At 41.5% G+C, this 24,084-nt stretch overlaps 1 protein-coding gene and 2 non-coding genes across 4 annotated transcripts in view; all 3 read left to right on the top strand.

Moving 5' to 3' along the window:
- The first annotated feature begins 4,058 nt into the window (after nt 1-4,058).
- Nucleotides 4,059-4,131, top strand: trnam-cau (transfer RNA methionine (anticodon CAU)). The gene has a single exon. It is a non-coding gene; the product is annotated as a tRNA-Met (tRNA).
- Nucleotides 4,132-4,612: 481 nt separating this feature from the next.
- trnag-ucc (transfer RNA glycine (anticodon UCC)) lies at nt 4,613-4,684 on the top strand. Its single transcript has one exon. It is a non-coding gene; the product is annotated as a tRNA-Gly (tRNA).
- Nucleotides 4,685-8,574: 3,890 nt separating this feature from the next.
- LOC139387100 (glypican-5-like) overlaps nt 8,575-24,084 on the top strand; it is a 204,899-nt gene continuing 189,389 nt past the window's right edge. The window contains exon 1 of one of the 2 annotated variants that reach the window (XM_071133103.1): nt 8,575-9,066. In XM_071133103.1, coding sequence (XP_070989204.1) covers nt 8,898-9,066 — 169 coding nt within the window. In that variant the 5' untranslated portion in view covers nt 8,575-8,897. The remainder of the gene's footprint in view (nt 9,067-24,084) is intronic. The other variant, XM_071133102.1, reaches the window with a different exon arrangement.

The following is a 24,084-nucleotide window of genomic DNA, read 5'->3' on the forward strand; positions in this document are numbered from 1 at the left end:
GCATCGATGACGTCGACCCCACGGTGACCATTTGTACATACCGCAACCAGAAGCCATGGACTACAGACCACGTCCGCACTGAGCTAAAGACTAGAGCTGCCACTTTCAAGGAGAGGGACTCTAACCCGTAAGCTTATAAGAAATCCCGCTATGCCCTCCGACGAACCATCAAACAGGACTAAGATCGAATCATCAAATGTGGCAGGGCTTGCCAACCATTATAGACTACAAAGGGAAGCAGAGCCAAGAGCTGCCCAGTGACACGAGCCTACCAGACGAGCCGAACTACTTGTATGCTCGCTACAAGGCAAATAATACTGAAACATGCATGAGAGCACCAGCTGTTCCGGATGACTGTGTGATCACGCTCTCCACAGCCGATGTGAGTAAGACCTTTAAACAGGTCAACATTCACAAGGCCACAGGGCCAGACAGATTACCAAGACGTGTATTTCGACATTATGCGCTGACCAACTGGCAAGTGTCTTCACTGACATTTTCAACGTCACCCTGTCCGAGTCTTTAATACCAACATGTTTTAAGCAGACCACCATAGTCCCTGTGCCCACAAACACTAAGGTTACCTGCCTAAATGACTCGCGTCTGTAGACATGAAGTGGTTTGAAAGGCTGGTCATGGCTCACATCAACACCATTATCCCAGAAACCCTACACCCACTCCAATTTGAGTACTGCCGTACAGATCCACAGACGATGCAATCTCTATTGCACTCCACACGGCCCTTTCCCACCTGGACAAAAGGAACACCTATGCGAGAATGCTATTCATTGAATACAGCTCAGCGTTCAACACCAGTGCCCTCAAAGCTCATCAATAAGCTAAGGACCCTGGGACTAAACACCTCCCTCTGCAACTGGATCCTGGACTTCCTGACGGGCCGCCCCCAGGTGGTAGAGGTAAGTAGCAACACATCCGCCACGCTGATCCTCAACACAGGGGCCCTTCAGGGGTGCGTGCTCTGTCCCCTCCTGTACTCCTTGTTCACTAATGACTACACGGCCAGGCACGACTCCAACTCCATCATTAATTTTGCCGGTGACACAACAGTAGTAGGCCTGATCACCAACAATGACAAACAGCCTATATGGAGGAGGTCCTGGCCGTGTAGTGCCAGGACAATAACCTCTCCCTCAACTTGATCAAGACAAATGGAGATGATAGTGGACTACAGCAAAAGGAGGACTGAGCACACCCCCATTCTATTGACGGGGCTGTAGTGGAGCAGGTTGAGAGCTTCAAGTTCCTTGGTGTCCACATCACCAACAAACTAACATGGTCCAAGCACACCAAGACAGTCATGTAGAGGGCACGACAAAACCTATTCCGCCTCAGGAGACTGAAAAGATTTGGTATGGGTCCTCAGATCCTCAAAAGGTTCTACAGCTACACCATCGAGAGCATCCTAACTGGTTGCATCACTGCCAGGTATGGCAACAGCTTGGCCTCCGACCGCAAAGCACTACAGAGGGTAGTGCGTACTGCCCAGTACATCACTGGGGCCAAGCTTCCTGCCATCCAGGACCTCTATACCAGGTGGTGTCAGAGGAAGGCCCTAAAAATTGTCAAAGACTCCAACCACCCTAGTCATCATAGACTGTTCTCTCTGCTACCGCACGGCAAGCAGTACCGGAGCGCCAAGAGACTTCTAAACATCTTCTACCCCCAAGCCATAAAACTCCTGAACATCTAATCATAGTCTCGCTATTGTTATTTTACTGCTGCTCTTGAATTACTTGTTCCTTTTCTTTCTTATTCTTATTCGTTTTTTTAAACTGCATTCTTGGTTATGGGCTTGTATGTAAGCATTTCACTGTAAGGTCTACAGCTGTTTTATTCAACGCATGTGACTAATACAATTTGATTTGATTTGAACATGTGATGTACACTATAGGGCTGAGTCAAAAAGAGAGGTGGTGGCTCACATTTCAGGTACATGTTACATTTGGAGAGTGTGTGTGACCAGGCAAATGTGGCTCAGCTGTCTGCCAGTTGGGAAGACCCACACATTGAAAACTTAACAAAGTAGGGCCCTCAATTCATTGTTCGGATCAACTATTTTCGACCTCATATTATTTATAGGCTTCAGATTCGGTATAATTAACTATCTAATGTCATTGTCAATTGGCTGTGTCCCTTGCTGACTTCTATTTGGAAATGTATATTCTAATGTACTGTAACAAAAAATATATATAATAATTTATATTATCAGAAACTTTATACTAAACTATAAGTGGCAAAAAATATAATTGTTTGATTATTTTGTACTGCCCAATCATATTAAGCCTAATCATATTAATATGACAACATTTTCCAATCAGAAACGTTTTTTCAAAATCTGTTTCTCAGTGTCACGAGTTCCGCCGAAGTCGGTCATTCTCCTTGTTCGGGTGGCGTTCGGTGGCCGACGTCACCGGCTTTCTAACCACCGGCGATCCACTTTTCATTTTCAATTTGTTCTGTCTGTCTTTTCACACCTGGTTTCACTCAACTAATTACTTGTTTATTATTTAACCCTCTGTTCCCCATGTGGTATTTGTTGAGGGATTGTTTATTGTATTTTCGGTCTGTCATGGTGTGCGTGTATTTGTTACTGTGTATATTTGACATTTTGAGTAAAAGTATGTTGATTACTCGTATCTGCTGTCATGCGCCTGACTCTCTACATCAGCTACACTTAGGACCCATTACACTCAGCTTGATGCAAGCCGCCTTGGCACCCCTGACAACCGTGGGTCGAGGAAATTTCTGGTTGCGACAACCAATCATATTGCCGTCCGCAACCAGGACGTTACCAAGAATTGCACTCGCCAACCAATCCGAGATGCCAGTGCAACCAAGAGGTAATCAATAATTAACCAATGAGGATATAGCCATGGCCGGACCTTTAAACTCGAGAAGAGAATCATGGAAAAATATATTTCCTCAGGTAATTTTGTTCGGGAGTTATCTTTATTTTCTGAAGTAACGTTTACTATGAGCTATGGCGGGACCTTTAAAAGCTAGAATAAAACCATGGAAAAACATATTTCCTCTCAGGTTATTTTGGCGAGATATCCTTCTTTTCTGGAGTAACGTTAGCTACAATTATTGTTGTCTGCCGTTTTCATTCATCATCGATCAGAATATCTAGCAGGTAAGATCAGTGTATTAGGCTGCAGTAATATGTTAGCACGGTTATCAAGAGTGACAGTGTCGCTACAGTAACGTTATCTAACGCGTTAGTGAACTGGCGTTTTGACACTAACACATGTTATCGAAGTAGCGTCAGCTAGTTTATCGTCCGATGACTCTGACCAAAATAGTCTGTTAATCCAACTATTTCCATACTAAACTGGAGTTATTATTTGCTTATTACAATAGCTAGCAATCTAAACAGTGTATTTTGAGAAAAAAAAGTTGTTTTTCAAACCTATTTTCTCTTTTAATGTAGCTATTTGGACTATACATAGCTATAGGGCAAACACTGTCTTGATATCAAATAGGCTAGGGTCATCATGTTAATTATGAATCAAAAGGCACAAGCCATATCCTATGCTCTTGCTTATGCTGGTGTGTCTGTTTGTGGTATAAATGTCCTTTAGCAAGTAGCTTAAGATAACAACACAAGTAGCTACAGTTGATATACTTCATTTTATTGTTCAATCTATTAATCCAGTCTGCTCACTGATTAAAATGTATATTATTTATGCTTATTAAATACAAACTTTCCCCTTTATTTTCACAGCAGACATGAGGTTCAGAAAACTGCCAAATGGAAGCCTTGTCTTAACGGACAGTAAGGATTCCAGGAGTTACAGGACAAAAACTGCTAAAAGAGCATGGAGCAGGACTGTGTCTCCAGACAAAGTGGTGGTACAAAATAAATTATAAACAACATTAAAAAAATTACAAAATTACAAAATAGCACAGTTGGTTAGGAGCCCGTAAAATAGAAGATATCCCCTCCGGCGCCATGGGTTAAACATGGTGTACACGGTCCAACGAAATGTACATGAAATGACCATTCTTGCATGATGTAATTATCAGTTATAACAGAAGCCTCCTTAGCGCAGTAGGTAGCGCGTCAGTCTCATAATCTGAAGGTCGTGAGTTCGATCCTCACAGGGGGCAGTAGTTTTACCAACAGTCTCTTTAGCCCACGGGAGAGTAAAATGTTGGCAACATAATTTTTTACACCTTTATTTAACTAGGCAAGTCAGTTAAGAACTATTTGGTGTTTGTCGTCTGCCGAAATTGTTTTTATATCAAATTCAAACACTTCAATTGGCTAATGGTAGGTTGTAGAGGTGCTATAATGCAAAGTGTGTGTTACAATGCAAAGATTGTTTAGCCTAACATTAAAATGAAATTGATCTGGTAATGTAAAACGTAGGCTTTCTTTCACTTATCCTTTCAAATGCGGACAGTTACAGCTAATTTAGATTGTTTCGCGTAGTTTTCTTCTGAGCTGTGTACTCGGGTTCGATTCCCGGCAAGCGAAATAAGATATTTTGTTTGACTCACCCTGTGAAATTAACCTCTTCATGTAGCTTGTTAGGAATATATTTTGTCACTTTCAAAAACTGAACTCTTCGAGGTTAATTTCAGCTAAGCGTTGGTGGTATAGTGGTGAGCATAGCTGCCTTCCAAGCAGTTGACCCGGGTTCGATTCCCGGCCAACGCAGCTGATTTTTGTGTTAATAAGAATAAAATACTGAAGTTTTATTCTAGTCATGTGGTTTTTACTCTCTTTTACTTTGTTCTGTTCTATCGCTTTCTTTTTATCCATCCAGCCCTGAGTTCTGTTTCATTGACATGGCATGCAGTGTATTCAAAGGGCAGGGATGGGGTGGCCTGAAACTACTCTGCCATGTGTTCTCTCAATGATTTAGGCTGCAGCATGTTTTTCTTTCAGTAAACAGCCTTTATTTTAGCCTTTATTTTGATTTGGACAAATAAGTGTATCACTAACGCACATATATTCAATATATATATTTTTTTACATAAAATGTTGATAGTCAAAAGCCCCTTGCAGGTATAGGATGTGTCTCGTTGCCAACGGTGAGTCGAGGAAATTTCTGGTTGCGAAAACCAATCATATCGTTGTCTGCAACCAAGAGCCCGCCTGCCCGACTACTCTGCCTGTCCTGACCCTGAGCCCACCTCTGGATTACTGATTACTGACCTATGGCGGATTTGACCCTGCCTGCCATCCTGTACCTTTGCCCCTATACTCTGGATTATCGACCCCTGCCTGCCTTGACCTGTTACCTGCCCCTGTTGCTATAATAAACATTGTTACTTTGACAGTCTGCATCTGGGTCTTACCTTGATTCCTAATAGATATTGATGATATCTGCATTTTCATGCTAAAAAGAAAGTGAATATCTGACTCACTTATTTTATGAATGTAAATCTGTGATAGAAAAACCTTGCAGAATAATGATTTACCATTATGAACACTACCCATGTTTTTGACATGAAGGATATAATATGTTACTATTGCAATGAAAAATTTAAATTATTGGGAGTTTAAACAATTATTTTTGCCAAATACTTTATACATACAAACAACATTTTTTGAATTCTATACCAAAATTACAAATATTTTGGATTGAATTTAATAATCTTAAAACAATATCCCTTGTGAATAACAAACATGACATCTTCCTGAATCATATTTTTTCTGAGTGAATACAATTGCACTAGAATTGTCGTTTTTTAAAATTATTTTTAAATTATATATTTTTAAATGTTATGTATTTATTTCTTGTTTAGACCTGTTGTTTTGTTAAATGTTTGATGTAGGGATGGATGCAAATTGTTGATTTTGAATGATGAATAAATAAAAAATATCGGAGTACAATTATTGTAGGAATTGACAGGCACGAGGGGTCTTTCATGACGTCGAGAGATGCGTTTTTGAGATCAGAAGGAACAGCGTTTGCACTGTGTTAATTTCTGGTGAGTTATTTGCTAAGTTATATATTTTTGTTCATCAATGAAAATTCTGGAAAGTTCATGGTGTGTGCGCCAGTGGACTTTTGCCAGAGGAGAGAGAGAGATACATTTGCGCAGCAGGTCAAATAATGATATACAGACTAGATAGCCAATTCTAGATAGCCAATTCAAATCATATTGTGTAGTTTGGCAGGGTTATTTCGATAGTTAACTATTTAGCTATTAGCATGTATTCATGTCGTGTCCGATGTCCTAAAATAACTTTTAACCGCAAATGGCCAACACGGTTGATATGGGTGACGGTTGATGAAACCAACGCTGCATACCCGGTTGTAAAACCGTCTCTCAAGCGCTCAAAATTGGCTAGGATTCTCTTCTATTCAATACTGGCCATGTAATTCTGACAAAGTCAAAAAAAACTTTTGTTTAGAATAGCCTAATTGAGAAGTAACTCCTATGCTGTCATGATCTCCCCTGAACGCTGAATATTTTAACCTTACAAATAGATACACGTCTTAGTTCGCTATCTCGCCCACCCTAGCCATTTAATCCCTGGTTCATTGAATGAGGGAATCATTTTTTATAAAGACATAAAACCTATTTGGTTGTAATTGTAGTGTTGCAGGGAGGTCAACCATCCCGGAGAGTCCTCGGGAGCTATTGGATGTGCAGGCTTTTGTTCCAACCCAGTTGAACACACCACATTGTAAACAAATAAAATAAAATTAACTGCTCAGCAGGACCTTGATAAACTGACTCTGGTGTGTTTGAGCAGGGTTGGATCAAAAGCCTGCACACCCAGTAGCTCTGCAGATGGAGGATTGACGGACCACATGTGTTTTAATCAGTAGCCTATCAGTTCAGTATTTTACTTTGTGAGGGCTTGAGTGCCTTGCTCAAGGCCACAACGCAGGAGATATATAATACATGGTATCAGAGACTAGCAGCATTCCATTGTCAATAACAGTGATAATAATTCATGTTATTTTGCGAAGTGGTTCCTTGCATCATACCACACAATTTTAAGCCACCTTTTTGGCCCATGGTGTCACAGATGTTTGTTTTTGCTTTTTTGGGGGGGGAGTGACTTGAGTTTTCGGACATGTAAAGAATCAGTCCTACTTGCCCGAATGACAAGTCTCGAAAAAAGTTCATGTGGAGCCCTGGTCTAAAGGGATAGTCCATGGTAGCCCGTCATTATAAATAAGAATTGGTTCTTAACTGACTCCTAGTTAAATAAAATAAATTGTGTGCTTTGCAATTTCACCAGCTGAGGGCAGTATAGTACACTAAACAGTCCTGTATTTGCTCCAGCATGGTTGTCAGAAAGCTAGTTTTTTTCCCATAATCACAGGCAAAATAGCCATTTACAGCTGCGTGTTCGGGTAAGTTTTTCACTGTCACCATTCACCAAAATATTATTCAGTCACCTGGAATTTGATTCCTAAGACCATATAGGCCTATTTGCATAATAAATAATTGTTTAAATTGTTTTTATAAAAGTTGTTTTATAAAGCCTGATATGTCAGATTGTCAAACTCAAGTGACACTTTGAATTCCATTAAAGATGTATATTTTGAATTAATCAACCATGCCCTTTATTGGGTTAAATAGGATGTCATTATCTATACTGTTTTATAAACTGGGTGGTTCAAGCCCTGAATGCTGATCGGCTGAAAGCCATGGTATATCAGACTGTATACCACCGGTATGCCCCAAAATTGCTTCTTACTGTTCTAATTAAGTTGGTAACCAGTGTATAAAAGCCTTAAAGGACCTCGGGGGTTTGTGGTATATGGCCAATATACCATGGCTAACGGCTGTATCCAGGCACTGTGTCGTGCATAAAAACAGCCCTTAGCCATTGTATATTGGCCATACACCAAATATAAATATCCAACCCACTGGGCATAGACGTCAAATGAACGTTTATTCCACGTTGGTTTAACCTAATTTTATTGAAATGACGTGGAAACAATGTTGATTCAACCGGTGTGTGCCCATTCGATATTATGTACATATCAGGCTATTGAGCATACTAGGGCTACCTACCTCTTCTGCTTGTTATTTTTTTTATTTGACTCTGATTATTGCTTATTGTACTTCAATGTTGAGGGAGCTAGCGCACAAGCATTTCGATTAACCTTTTATACCGTGACGAATAACATTTGATTTGATTTTGGTCTCCTTCGTTGTGTTGTGGGTGTGACAGATCTAAAGTGTAGGCTATGGATTTCCCAGGTCTAATACATGAATAAAATGTCAACATGACCTAAAAGGAATCGCCAGTGACCCACCAATGAGCCTAGACTCTCGAGACTCTAGTCTAGACCATATGGGAACAATAGATATAGTTTTATGTCAATGCACAATCCATCATGAAGCCATATGTTATGTTTAGTATTACATTGTTATTGATTACTGCATTGTTGCAGTTAGAGCTTGCAAGAAAGGCATTTTACTGTGTGCACGTGCCATTAAAACGTGAAACTTGGAATATAGCCTACAGAAAAGCTTTGATTAAATGAAATAGCCCAACCTGAAAATTAGATATTATTTATTCATATCTGACACCCGTTCTGATCATAGAGGGTGGGGGGAGAGTGAACGCGTGTGCATAGCTTCGGAGAGAAGCGCATGGCTTGGGGGAGAGAAGTATGCACGCAGTCTAACAGCGCCTGTTGAGTGTGGGACGTCTACCAATCTTCGTCTACTACAATACCGTCTCTCCCCTCCTCAAGACAAGATCATATAGGCTCAGTGTGGAAGGGCCTTTATGCATTAAAACCAATAATGTGAGAACCCGATGCAGACCTCGTGTCATGGACGTTTAATTGTAACAACAACTCCATTTTATTTGTGTCGTACATTTTCTTAACCGGCGGTGAAATCATCGATTTACACTAACCTACTGATACCTGGATTGAGATGCGGCAATGTTCCGAGCAATATGCACACGTGTAAACTTCTGCTGGATTTGGCTGGCAGTTCTGTTTCTGCTGAAAGTAGAGGATGTTGGCGCGTACAGCTGTCATGAGGTGAAGACCGCTTTCCAGGTGCGACAAATCGGTCCGCTGAAGTGGGTACCGGAGACACCTGGAACAGGTAACTAACTAACTGTCTGCCTTTCCCGCGGGTCAACAGTGACAGGCTAGGTTAACATTTAGTTCTGCACATTGCAGTCATGCCGACTGATAGTTTTGCACTCAAATATAAAGGCATTTCTATTGCATTGCTTTCCAGTAGTGTTAGTTCAGTGTAGCCTATTCACATCTAAACGCTGTTGCTCTTGTACGTTTAGCCTATTGAAATTACGATTCTGCAGGTACATGAGAAGTGTTACGCATGTCAGAAGGCTAACGTAACACAGCTCATTTGTCAACACTTTCGATCAAGAAAATGCACAGGTATGGAAAAGGAGTTCGTGACATTTAGATTCACAGTCGGTATTGTCATTCATCATGCTCATGTCAAGAGCGCACGTGGTTGAGAGGAGTCATATGCTGAGAGTCGGTGTAAAGGAATACTAATTGACAGACACCTCCAAGGTTTTGACTCAGCCCTGACAGGCGAACAGCTACAGGATGGTGTTATAACAACATACAGTGATCTCGCTGATTAGACAGGCCTACAAAAGGATCATCTGCTCATACATGTTGCACTAGAGGAGAAGGTTCTTCCAGGTCCTTTGAACAGGTGTTTTGCTATAGACATTTGTCACTTTATCAATAATTCCCATACTGTATAAAGCGCAAACATTTGGATTTCTTATTGTAAGAGCATGCAATGCAACTAACTGCTACAGAGTGATTATATAACCTACTGAGAATTGTTTCTGTATCAACTTGGCAATAGTATTGAATAATAACTAGAATCTTAAAATATTAAAATATTTCACAGGCCCAACCAGCTGCTTACCAAGCGAACATTCTGCCTTGAGAAATTAATGAATCATTTTGCTAATTTCGTTGTCAGAGCGCTCAGCAGTGAGACACATGTGACTTCTGAAGCCCAAGCTTTGAGCTGGAGAAAACCAGAGGGAGGAGAGAGTTTCTCATAGACTATAGACAGCTTTTCCCAAACTCGGTCCCGGGGACCCCAAGGGGCGCACGTTTTGGTTTTTGTACCTAGCACAACACAGCTGATTCTAATAATTAACTCATCATCAAGCTTTGATTACTTGAATCAGCTATGTAGCGCTAGGGAAAAAACTAAACGTGCACCTCTTGGGGTCCCCGGGACCGAGTTTGGGAAACACCGGACTAGAACCTCTCTAGAGACAAGGTTACTGATGTTTTCCTCAGATTGTTCCTCATAAGTCACATTTCTCTTAATAATTTCATGCCTGTGTGATGTTGAGATCTGATACTTTTGGACCTATTCAGAAGAAATACGAAACAGATAATTGGAAGCGAAGTTGAGTGCAAGTTTGAGGCTGATACAGGATAGGCTTGTGGACACCATCTACCGTATGTCTTTCATATCTGTATGGAACATTAGGCCGACAGTAGCAGTAGGGCCATTATCGTCTTATAGAGGTTTGGCTACACCACAGGTCCACGGTCAGCTTTCTTGGTTAGCATATAATGACTAAGATTAGGAAACCTGATCCTAGATCTGTTTTTTGAGGCATAAACTATCTGGTGCTCTTAAAGGGATACTTCGGGATTATGACAATGATTCCCATTATCTATTTCCCCATAGTCCGATTAACACGTGGCTACTTTTTTTTTTATGTCTCCGTGTCAACTATTAAGGAAGTTAGAGGTAGCTTTGTGAGCAAATGCTAACTAACTTTAGCGTAATGACTGGAAGTCTATGCAGATACCCATAGACTTCCAGCAATTGTGCTAGCGCTAGTTAGCAACTTCCTGCAAACTGCACGCAGAGACATAATAATGGTATCCACAAGTTCATCTGACTCTGGCCCAAATCTCTTTAAGGAGCAAGTGGTGAAGACTGTGGTTTGGGCTTGTATCCAGCAGCTATGCTGATTTGATTCAAAAGTCAGTCCCTGGGGAGAGCTGGTGGTTTGAACCCCAAGATCCCCAATTGGTAGCGGCTAATTGGGGATCCTGGGGGTCAAACAGGAAACAAAACACAACAAATAATATACATAACATTACATTATCTCTGTCTCACACTTCAGAAATAGCAGATGTCTTTTCACAGTCCCCGTTGTTCCGTAAGGTGTTCCTTTATCTGTTTTTTTTTATCTGTTTTTATTGCTAGCTTGAGTTAGCTGGGATGGCAGAGAGTTCCGTTTAGTCATGACTCTATTTAACGCTGTGCATTTCCCAGCTTCTGTTCTGGACTGGGGACTGTGAAGAGACCTCTGATTGCTTGTTTTGTGTTGTACCGATGAGTGTCTGAACTGTGTGCCAACTGCTTGAACAGACAGGTCGGTGCCTACAACACATCAACAGCTTGCACAAAGACCAATAGTGATGCAGTCAATCTCTCCTCAAATTTGAGCCAGGAGAGATTGACGTGCATGTTGTTGACATCGCCCTCCGTGTACAATTTAAGTGCAGTGCCGTGCTTTTCTGTTCTGGACCAACTGCAATTGACCTATGTCCATCTTTGCTGAACATGACCACACTACTGGGCAGTAGTCCAGGTGCGACACAACTAGGGCCTGTAGGACCGGGCTGGTCAATTGAGATGTCAAGAAAGCAGAGCAACGTCTTATCATGGACAGATAGATCTCTTCCCATTTTAGCAACCATTGAGTCGATATGTTTTGACCATGACAGCTTGCTGTCTAGGGCTACGCCCAGCAATTTAGTCTCCTCAACTTGCTCAATCGCCACATTATTCAATAGAAGATCTGAATGAGGTTTAGCATTGAGCGAGTGATTTGTCCCATAAACAATGAGATATGTTGCACCAGCCTATTGCTAGTTTATCCATTCTGAAACTGACTGGAGCTTTATGTTAAGGGTGTCAGTGATTTATTTGACTGTCGTAGCCGACGTGTATACGGTTGTGTCGTCAGAGTACATAGACACACAGGCTTTATTCAAGGTCAGTGGAAGGTCATTAGTAAAAACAAAACAACAATTGTCTAAGCCGGCTGCCCTGCGGTAACCTGTACTCAAACCAATTTGAGTTAGAGGGTTCCATTAAAGAAAACCCTCTGTGTTCTATTCGATAGGTAACTCTCAATCCACGAATAGGCAGAGGATGCAAAATCCGTCACACCTGCGTTTTTTTTTATAGGTTGTGATCAATGATATTCAAAAGCTGAACTCTAACAAAACAGCTCCCACAATCTTCTCACGACCAATTCCTTTCAGCCAATCATCAGTCATTTGTGTCGGTGCTGAGCATGTTGAGCATGCCCTTTCCTATAAGCATGCTGACAGTCTGTAGTTCATTTGTTTTCTGTAAAATAACATTGGATTTGCTCAAACACATTTTTTCCCAAAAGTTTGCTAAACACTGGTAACACGTTAATCTTGTCAACAAAAAATGCATTAAAGTGGTTGGCAACATCAAAGGGTTTTGTTATGAACAAGCCGTCTGCCTCAATGAAAAATGGAGCTGTTCGCTTTTTTGCCTAGAATTTCATTTAAAGTACTGCAGAGCTTCTTTTTTTTTTACGATCATTCTTTCTATCATTTATATTTGTTCCGTAGTACCTTTTCTTCTTCTTTATGTTCAGTGATGACTTAATTTACTGTATGTTTGCCAGTCTGCTGTGTTGTCAGACTTATTTGCTATTCTCATTGCTCTCATCCCTCTCAGCCATACCGTTTTTAAATTCATCATCTATCCAAGAGGAATTGGCCGTTCTAACAGTCAGTTTCTTAATGGGCGCATGCCTATCAGTAAACCGGAAGAAGCAGTTTCACCAATTCTTCAAGTGTGGCATCATTACACACCACTTGTATGATCGCTCATACACAGTTTTAGGGCCACTCTTTGGAACTTTGGTTTTTCTAGGCATGGCTATTATATTATGATCACTACATCTGCTGGGTGTGGATACTGCTTTAGAGCACATTTCTTCAGCATTAGATGTGATGCGATCAATACACATGGATGATTTAGTTCCTGATCTGTTTGTAAATACCCTGGTAGGTTGACTGATAACCTGAACCAGATTGCAGGCATCAGTTACAGCTTGAAGCTTCTTTTTGAGTGGGCAGCTTGATGACAACCAGTCAATATTTAGGTCACCCCTCCCAAAAAATACCTTTCTGTTGATATCACATACATTATCAATCATTTCACACATATAGTCCAAATACTGACTTTTAGCACTCAGTGGGCTATAGAAACTTCCTCCGAGAATAAGCTTTAGGTGAGACAGGTGAACCTGTAGCCATATTACTTCCACATCCTCTGACATGAGATCCTTACTCAGCCTAACAGGATTATGACTCTGGACATACATGGCAATACCTCCTCCATTTGCATTTCTATCTTTCCTATATATTCTATGATCATGTATAACTACTACTGCATCATCAAAGGAATTATCTAAGTGTTTCAGATATGGCCAGAATATGAATGTTTTCTGATGTTAGTACGTTGTAAATTTCATGATACTTGTTTCTCAGGCTACATATGTTAATAATATGGGCTATTTTTAGTCCTTTTCTGGGTTGCTTGTATGTTATTAGTGCTATTCTGAGAGGCTGCTCCAAGGTAGACATTTATATTTGAGCCGAGGAACAGGAACATAGGAACATAGATTAGGTTACTTACATTGACTGCACTTATATTTCTCTGGGATATATTACGATATCCATGTCCTCTGTTGCTTATTATGTCAGGGAGGACTAGTGTGCTACCAAACCCAGACCGTCAGTCTCTTACGCAGGCCGCTATGTTGATGTGGATAATCCTGGAACCCCTGGGGTTGGGGTGAATCCCGTCTCTTTTAAAGAGAGTTGGTTGCTCCCACAGCAAGTTAAAATTGTCACAAAAGGAGACATTCCTGTCTTTGCAAAGTTTCTTCAGGAACTCATTTAGTGCAGCGGGGCGGCTGTAACGTTCCGAACCCATTCTAAAGCACAGCAGGGGGCCAGAGAAGATTATTCTCTTCCCTTTGCCAACAAGGGTGTTCAAGAGAGTGTTGTAGTCTTTCTTCAGTTCCTCAGATTGCCTAAAGCGAATGTAGTTAAAGCCAATGTGGGTGACGATGGCACCAATACTAGAGTAGTTGGCTAGACCTGTGGGCAGGAGGGAGTTGATGTCTTGGGCACAGGCGCCTGGTTGACAGTGGACCTTGGTCGGCCCTAGGGCTGTTGTGGTGACCGTATGATTACGCCACACCGGCGGTCACCAGTTATGAAGGCAGTCAAATTCCACATGACCATTTAGTCACTGTAATTAGGCTTCTCCAAGCTCTGATGCTGCTGCTGGTCATTAGTAGCCTACCAAACTTGCTAACTGCCTGCTACTCAGCACTCTATTGTCCTTTTAATCACTCTGACATCAGTGCAAATGTAATCGAAAATCTAATCAAACACTTCATGAGAGCCCATGAGCTCATGTTGCGCAACATTTCTATAGGCTGTGTAATTGCGGGAGAAAAGAGTGATGGCCGCTAATAAAAAGAGGAGGATCCCATCAGCTTTCTATTGGCTAGGCCTACCATTTTTATCTCTCAACTTTCCTAATATTAAGCACATTGCTTATATTTACAACAGGAGTACAGCCTACCTGGCTGGCATGGAAATAAACCATGGGGAAAAGCGTCCTCCATTCGCTATTTAAGTGCATTGATGGCATTTTTCTGCTTCCCCTGTTTTGTTACAGGTGTATGATAATGGTTCATTCTAAATCAAAACAAATGTCACACATATATTATTTAGTGTATGTAAAGACAAGATTAGTCAAGAATAGTCTGATGGGTGACAATACTAGCCTGTGCATTATATATTATCTCTTGTGAATGATGCTCAGCATAAGAAACAATCATTTTTTTATGCAACTTGTTCGATTCATAGTCACACACCTCATGTAGCCTATCCCATAGGCCTATACGTTTTGATAAGGTTTGTATCACAACTAAAGTGGCCAAATAACTTCTTAAAATGAAGCACATGAATCCGCTTTACAAGGGGGATAGAGCCTCACTGGAATACATAAGCAGCACGTGCGTTTCAAGTTTGGGGAAGATAATTTCACCATAAAAATGCCCCTTTATAATAAAAGCCTTACATGCAAAATCACATTTGCGGTCACTTTTGATAAAGGTGTATTCCGCTAATGGAACATTGCTGCGCTTATAATGTGAAGAAATAGTCTAATAGTTTATCAACATTTTAAGCTAAACATTCTGATCAGTTGCGTCAGCCACATTGCATAAAACAAGTTTTTGTTGATGCTAGTGGTTGTATTAATTTGGGATCTATCGCATCCCACAACTGTCCCAGACTATGTTTGGAATATTTATTTCTCGCACAGATTAGAATATGTCGACTTTTGTACAATGGGGGATAGTAGATTGACATAGGCTAGTGCTTTTGCTGTTCGTTAGACCTACTCATGTCGTTGGCTGACGAAAAGGAAATGTGGACAGTTCTTCCAATATCTTCAATATGCACCTCGGAATCCGATAAGGACGCGCTCAGTTGGGTCCCTGATGTGTCTGTCTTCACTTGTAGCCTGTGAGAAATACACGATGACGTGACAGAGAGTCATGTGAGTGAGAGACGCTTCGGAGTTCGCAGCACACTCAGGGAGAAGGACACAAAGCAGCGCTCCGGGCCGCAAAAGGCGTGGATAAAAAAAATATGAAAAAAATAAAATACTCTGTTTATTCAGTTTTACACACACGACAACACAGAACAATATAAATAATATACTCAACTAGAAAAAATACAAATAAAAAAAATGTGCTTTAAAGATACCGTACTTTAGACAAGTTAAACACACCGGGCAGAAGGCTACACAAGTTAAAAGGCAATCTGTAGTACAGGGACAGAGTAGACACCTCACCATTGTTCCTGTAAACAGTCAAGGGATAAGGGTGGAGAAATGCACCCACTCAAAGACAGTCATGGCCACAGACCGACCATCCACTGGACCAAAAATAAAGTTTACAATGCTTTAAATAATAATCATTTTTATTTTATGTAAGCATGAACAAAATAAAAAATACAAACAGGGCAAAACAAGCTCACATTTTAGTCTCTGACCCGGCAAGATGAATAAGGCACCCGAAGGTCACAATCAATAAGCACTTCATCAACCTTAATGCCCCCCCCCCAAAAATAAAAAACCCACAAAGAAATGCTCATCCAACCCTTAAGTCACAGTGAAGTCAAATACAGACTTATTTTAGTTTTAATTGGAATGCTATCAGAGGATGGACTGTTTAAAGTAAGACCGGAATGGAGCCCAGGCCTCATTAAACAGTTTGGGGTTCCCACGCGTATTGAATTAAAACAATTCTAGTTTCAGAGAGCACAACACATCTCCCACATCTCCCTCTCCCCAATATTTATAAGATGGGGGAGCTGCCATCTTCCAGTTCTGTAGTATTAGCCGTCTAGCTAAAAGAGTTGTGTAAGCAACAGTGTCCGACTGGATTCTTGAAAGGGGGGTACCTATGGGCAGTACTCCAAAAAGGGCTGTAAGGGGAGACGGATCTATAACAGTGTCATATATATCAGAGAAACATTTAAATATTAATTCCCAGAAACCTGACAGTTTGTGACAGCCCCAAAACATATGATACAGTGTGGTTGGTTCCGTTTTACATCAGACACAGGTAGGATCAAAATCAGAGAATATTCTTCCTAGTTTGGCCCCGGACCAGTGGATACAGTGAACCACCTTGAGTTGAATGAGGCTGTGTCTAGTGCTAAAAGAGGACGAGTGCACCCTGTGCAGCACAGATTCCCAGGTGTCTTCCCCAAGTTCCTCCCCCAAATCCTTTTCCCATCGAGTCTTTAAAGGCACCAAAGAAGGGTTCTGTAAGTCATGAATGATTGCATATACATCTGAAATTGCGCCCCTAGGAAGCTTGTTCAGCTCCAAGATGCTCTCTATAGCTGTATTCGCAGGCCTGTGGGGAAATTCAGGTGTGTTCCTAGTCTGGAGATATTGCGCTGAAATTTGCAGCCCAATAGTATGTCTGAAAATTTGGTAGAGCTAAACCACCCAATGCCTTAGGCTTCTGTAAATGTTTTCTACCAATCCGTGGTACCTTGCCATCCCAAATAAAAACATGAATGTTTGATCCAGTGAATTAAAAAATATTTTGGAATAAAAATGGGTAAACATTGAAATTAAATTGGGCAACACACTCATTTTAATGACATTAATCCTTCCAATAAGAGAAAGAGGTAGCGAATTCCAAAAAGTAGAAGATTGTTTCAAACTGTCTGCTAGAGCAACAATGTTTTCCTGAAACAAATTTGAATATTTCCTTGTCACTTTAACTCCCAAGTAGGTGAATTGATCGCGGACAATCCTAAACTGAAAACTTGTAAAGAGCACTTTAAAGCAGCCTTATTTACAGGAAAAAGCTCACTCTTGCCTAGATTCAGCTTGTACCCTGAGATTGATCCAAACCTTTTAAGAACAAATAAGGCACGTGGCAATGAGGTATCAGGGTTGGAGATAAACAGAAGGAGGTCGTCAGCATATTTAGCCCTGGTGATGCCTAGGAGAGAAACAAGGCACTTACATATATAGGATCTTAATTTGATGAAGGAAAGGCATTTACACACTTTAACTGAAAGCCTGCACTAACACACGGTTGGTTAAATACTCAACAAAAGTATAAACGCAACATGCAACAAATAAAAACAATGTGCTGAGTTACAGATCATAGAAGGAAATCAGTCAATTTAAATAAACTCATTAGGCAGGGGCGCAGCCATGGGTGCCAGGCCCACCCACTTGGCAGCCAGGTCCACCCACTGGGGAGTCAGGCCCAGCCAATCAGAATACATTTTTCCCCACAAAAGGGCTTTATTACAGACAGAATTACTCCTCAGCTCCCCCCTCTCCACTCAGACGATCCCACAGGTGAAGAAGCCAGATGTGGTCCTGGGCTGGCTTGGTTACACGTGGTCTGTGGTTGAGAGGCCGGTTGGACGTACTGCCAAATTCTCTAAAACGATGTTGGAGGTGCCTTATGGTAGAGAAATGAACATTCAATTATCTGGCAACAGCTCTGTTGGACATTCCTACAGTCAGCATGCCAATTGCACGCTCCCTCAAAACTTGAGACATCTGTGGCATTGTGTTTTGTTACAAAATGGCACATTTTATAGTGGTCTTTTATTGTCTCCAGCACAAGGTGCACCTGTGTAATGATCATGCTTTTTAATCAGCTTCTTGATATGCTACACCTGTCAGGTGGATGGATTATCTTGGCAAAGGAGAAATGCTCAATAACGGATGTAAACCAATTTGTGCACAACATTTTGAGCGAAATAAGCTTTTTGTAAATATGGAACATTTCTGGGATCTTTTATTTCAACTCATGAAACATGGGACCAACACTTTACATGTTGCATTTATAGTTTTGTTTAGTATATTAACAGTATTGCACTTTTCATGTAGCCTAATTTTGGCCAACTAATAGCCTAACCTCAGATCAAGCAACTTCATGGACTGAACGTTCAAATCATCATACATCTGTATCATCACCAGGGCTAACTACACTCCTGTCTCTCTTCTCTTCCCTGTGGTTCTGTTTCTCTTTGTGATATGTGTGGTAACATTTGTCTGTCATTCCTTCTCATTCCTCTTTCCTTCTCATGCCTTCACATGTGAAAATAACACATAGGAATGTTTAGACGACAAGGTGGTTATCATCACCAAGGCCAACCGAGCCTCTCTTCTCTTTATTCTGCTCTTATTAGCTATTCCATTTTTCAAATATCTGCGGTAACGTCTTCATTTCTCTAAGGCCTTTGGAAAGTTTGGGAAACAGAAATAATGTTTCCCGTCTTGAGAAACCCTGACTGTTCAGGGTTTCCATGCCTGGATTGAATTCTATTTCAATTTAATAAGAACATTGTGAATGTAAAAAAAATAGTTTTGATCTCGGGCTTGCCCTCTCCTCGAAACCGTTGTGTGTCCTTTGAAACGGAGCAGATGACTAGCTGCTTCCAGAGATGACTCAGATTCATGTGACATCTAATACCGATGTGGACGCAAACCACAGCCACTGGCAGGCTGTGTCTCGCTCTGCGCCACATCCAGGGGTAGAGGCCACTGCCACTTAATGTTGTCTGACTCGGTTTGCTGTAACAGGGAGAAGAGCAACAGATAGCCTTCCCGTCGAACATACCTAGAGGTGCATCCAAACCACTCAATTTGTTTGTTTTGGTGGCGGTGGCGTCGTCCCGGGCAACGGACGGTGCATGTAATTTCCAGGCAGAGCTGTTAGCTGGTTGTAAGCCCCTTGTGAGACAACGCAGGGGGACTGGGCCTTGTGAAGATGTCACCAGTCTGAATGGAAGCATTTGAGCCGCTGCATGACAAGCGTTTACAGCATGCAGTGAAAGTGCAGCAGGCAGGGTATAGACAGCAGCTGACAGGCCTAGAGGATAGAGTGAGGTTTGGACTGATATGTGTGTTTGTGATTGGGGACAAAGTGAGAGCAGAGGCATAAGATTGGAATGACTGGCATGTGTTGCTGTGTTTCCATCCATACTGTACTGTACTGTAGAGAAGTCTACTGGTCTGTGTTTCCACCAAGGCCTCTAGGTCTGACTGTCCCCTTTAAATTGAGTGCTCTACATTTTTCTCCTTTAGTTTTCCATCTAATTGGTCACCCTCTATTTTTCTATCTCTCTCACTCACTTCCTCCATCTCACCCTCAACTCCACTACCCCCAGCTAATTCAACACAACCATATTTGCTCTAAAGTCTTGTTTGTTTCTTTTTATTTGGAGTGGTCCAGAAGAGATTGCTTTGGGTCAGGCCCGTTCCCTCTTCAAAGTGCTGACCAGGGGATGGGGGGGAGAATACGAGGGTGTGTGTGTGTACAACTAAGACTCTCAGATCAAATGCCAAGCATAGCAGCGCTTGATATTTGAAGTGCCGAAACCTTCGCTTTTTTAATAATTCTGTGTTTGCTTTAGGTTTACAGTGCTGCGTTTCATTCACGTGTGGTGAACTGATTCCTCATCAAGCGCCGTAGGAGTCTGGCTGCGGGGAACATTAGAGCCAGCCAATTGGATACGGGGGTAGTGATGCGAGGGCCAGCTTGTTTGCTCACCCGCCCGACTATGAGTGAAAATCTGAGGCCCGCACCCGAACCTGATCCACAAAAATAGAAAATGTGTTGTACAGAGCAATTTATTTTACAGACCTTTTTAGATCGGCCTATGTTTCTGCTTATAATTTCCAACATTTTGGTAGGCTATTTGTTAGTCAACATGAATGTAATTAGGTACATGCAGCTTCTCTTCTGTCATTACTTGTTGCCCTAGAATACAAAATAATCCCTTGCTCAACAGAATAATGTCATAAATCAGCAGAATGAATGCTTCAATTTAGTTGACATTGGTAAGGTTTTTCTCTTTCATCTCTGCTTCTCTCGTGCAGCAAAGACATTTAGGGACCAAAGAGAAAATGCAATTACATTCCACGTGACATCATTTTTAAGGAAATTAAAAGCTGTGAAAATGTTTCTGGAGACATTTCAGGTCGGTTTGGATGCGTATTTAATGTGTTTGAAATACTGTCAGCTTTTATGATGCTGATAAAGATAGAATCTTTACAGACGGTCCCTAACCGTGCATTCATTCTCTCAAGATGCTTAAAGAAAGAAATAATATTTCTCCACTCCTGTTCCCGAGTACAAATGTACATTTGGTGTATCATTTTACTGCAAGAAATTATTAATATATTATATTAGGCTATATGAGAGGTTACAGACCTAGTGTCAGTGTCCAGATTTAATTTAACCCATCTGAACAGTAGCCAGCAGTTCCCTTGACGTGCCATTTCGAAGTCCCCATCTTGTGACTGTTGAATTTGTTTAGCGCCTCACAATCATCACACATAACATAGCGGACACTGCTATCATCCTCTTTTACCACTTCACCAAATCTTTCCCAAACATTCGGCTAAAGTTCTGGCCCTCCCTTCTTATTTTCAACTCTCCATTTTGAAAGATTTTCTAAAATCCGACATTGTCCTTTTTTCCTCAGTGGATTGACATGATCTTTTTCTGCCCAAGTTCCCAAAAGCAATTGGCAATTGGAGTGTAGCGCGGCAGTCTAAGGCAATGCATCTCAGTGCAAGAATCCAGGCTGTATCACATCCGGCCGTGATTGGGAGTCCCATAGGGCGGCACACAATTGGCCCAGCATCGTCTGGGTTTGGCTGGAGTAGACTGTCATTGTAAATAATAATTTGTTCTTAACTAACTTGCCTAGTTAAATAAAAAAAACACATAAAAACTTAAACAATATTTGGCACGCTACAATAAGGCCCTAAAGCTTAGGCTTAGACTACGCACTAATGCCAGATAAAAAAAATAATGAAAGGAAACCCTCAATGTAGCCCATAGATATGAATTGCACAAGAATTAGACATTTATATATTTTTTTATGCATTGTTTATTCTTTATTCAACCCACCCACCCGCCACCCGGCCTCTCTTCATACACAAAATATTTCATTACCCTAAACACGCCCGCAAAGCGCTCCATTTCGACATTACGAGGGCTTGCTGATGTAGCGCTTTGGAGATATATCAATTAGAGGGCAGGCGTGGAGCCGCTCCATTCATAAGCACACACACACTACAGTTGGCAGCTGCTTCCTTGGCCTGTTTAGATATGAAACCCCTCATCACTGTGTGGCTCAAATAATGACATTCTTGAGGTCTACCAAGGCTGCTCAGATCACAACACACAGTTGCATTTTTATTATCAGTTATGATAATGTAATATGAGGAGGCAACTTACAGTCTCCTCACACATTCAGTCTATGTGGTACCATGTGGGACTCGAACCCTGCACTTTGTTGCTGCAAGCACGAGTGTTCCTATCAACTGAGCCATCGGAAGTCCTTGTGTTTAGCATCTCTCCAACACAAAGACGGGTCACGTCATGTGTTTATGGTAAGGGAATGGGATGGGAACGCAGCATGTTATCACATGTTGCCACATCTTTGCCTGGTTACAACATCAAAAGCGTCTGGCAGCGACGCAAAGCTAACGATGCTCTTTTATTGGCTGCAGTTATTTTAAGCTCGTTACAATAGGCCTCCTCACAGATGAAGCATACACATTGTGCACACACGTCCCCTCCACCCCTACACCCTCCTCTGTACTCAACATAAAGCCTCCGAGTCTTCGTTGGTATGTTTTTCTCTACCCCGACTTACTCACCTGCTCAGTAATTATCCCAGAAATGTCTCAACAGCTTTATCTTTCATAAAAGTGGGGATGTGAGGCTGTAGGAAGACGACGCAACAAAACAAACTGCCATGAGATCGAGTTGGAGATCCAGGAGCACTTCAAAAGTGTTCAATGAAAGTGTCTCCAATGCTACACATTACCATCTCACATACTGCAGACATAACTTCACAGCGTAGTTTGGTCAAAGGCGATATTGTTTGTTCACTTGGCACGCTTGGCATGTCCTCAGCAGGTCTGTTGCAGAAACAAAGGTCATGTGGTTTGGTAAGAAGAATGCCTCTCTCTCCACAGGTGTGATTACTACCTCTTAGGGTTTAGAGCTTCAGGTAGTCACCTTATACAAGTACTTGGGTGTATGTCTAGGCGGTACACTGTCCTTCTCTCAGCACATATAAGTTAAACCTAGACTTGGTTTCCTCTAATCGCTCCTCTTTCACCCCAGCTGCCAAACTAACCCTGATTCAGATGACCATCCTACCCATGCTAGATTACGGAGTCATAATTTATAGATCGGCAGGTAAGGTTGCTCTCAAGCGGCTAGATGTTATTTACCATTCAGCCATCAGATTTGCCACCAATGCTCCTTGTAGGACACATCACTGCACTCTATACTCCTCTGTAAACTGGTCATCTCTGTATATTGCAAGACCCACTGGTTGATGCTTATTTATAAAACCCTTTTAGGCCTCACTCCCCCCTATCTGAGATATCTACTGCAGCCCTCATCCTCCACATACATCACCAATTCTGACAGTCACATTCTGTTAAAGGTCCCCACGGCACCCATATCCCTGGGTCGCTCGTCTTTTCAGTTTGCTGCAGCTAGCGACTGGAACGAGCTGCAACAAACACTCAAACTGGACAGTTTTATCTCAATCTCTTCATTCAAAGACTCAATCATGGACACTCTAACTGAGAGTTGTGGCTGCTTTGCGTGATGTATTGTTGTCTCTACCTTTCCCTTTATGCTGTTGTCTGTGACCAATAATGTTTGTACCATGTTTTGTACTGCTACCATGTTGTGCTGCTGCCATGTTGTGTTGCTACCATGTGTAACAAATCTCTTCGTTGTCTGAGGAGGAGTAGGAAGGATCGGACCAATATGGAGCGTGGTAAGTGTCCATGTTAATTATTTATTAGACTGAACACACAAAACAAAATGACAAAATGAAAGGAAGAAACAAAACAGTTCTGTCAGGTGAATACACAAAACAGAAAACAACTACCCACAAATCATAGTGGGATCACAGGCTACCTAAGTATGGTTCTCAATCAGAGACAACGATTGACAGCTGCCTCTGATTGGGAACCATACCAGGCCAAAAGCAGAAATACAAAACATAGAACAAAAACATCAAATGCCCACCCCAACTCACGCCCCGACCAAACTAAAATAGAGACATAAAAAAGGAACTAAGGTCAGGACGTGACACCATGTTGGTGTTGGCCTTGCTATGTTGTTGTCTTAGGTCTCTTTTTATGTAGTGTTTTGTTGTCTCTCTTGTCGTGATGTGTGTTTTGTCCTATATTTATATTTTATGATTTTTAAAAATGTTAATCCCAGCCCCCGTCAACCGCAGGAGGCCTTTTGCCTTTTGGTAGGCCGTCATTGTAAATAAGAATTTGACTTGCCGAATTAAATAAAGGTTAAATAAAAAATAGTCTAATCCCTCTCCCAACAGTGTCATCCCATTCTGAATCTGCTTAATGTGTCTTGAGTCGGGCTAGACTCAGGATCTCTTATTGGATTTCAGTCTAAGTTGGGCT

Source organism: Oncorhynchus clarkii, chromosome 28 (assembly GCF_045791955.1).
Source record: "Oncorhynchus clarkii lewisi isolate Uvic-CL-2024 chromosome 28, UVic_Ocla_1.0, whole genome shotgun sequence".
NCBI lineage: Eukaryota > Metazoa > Chordata > Actinopteri > Salmoniformes > Salmonidae > Oncorhynchus > Oncorhynchus clarkii.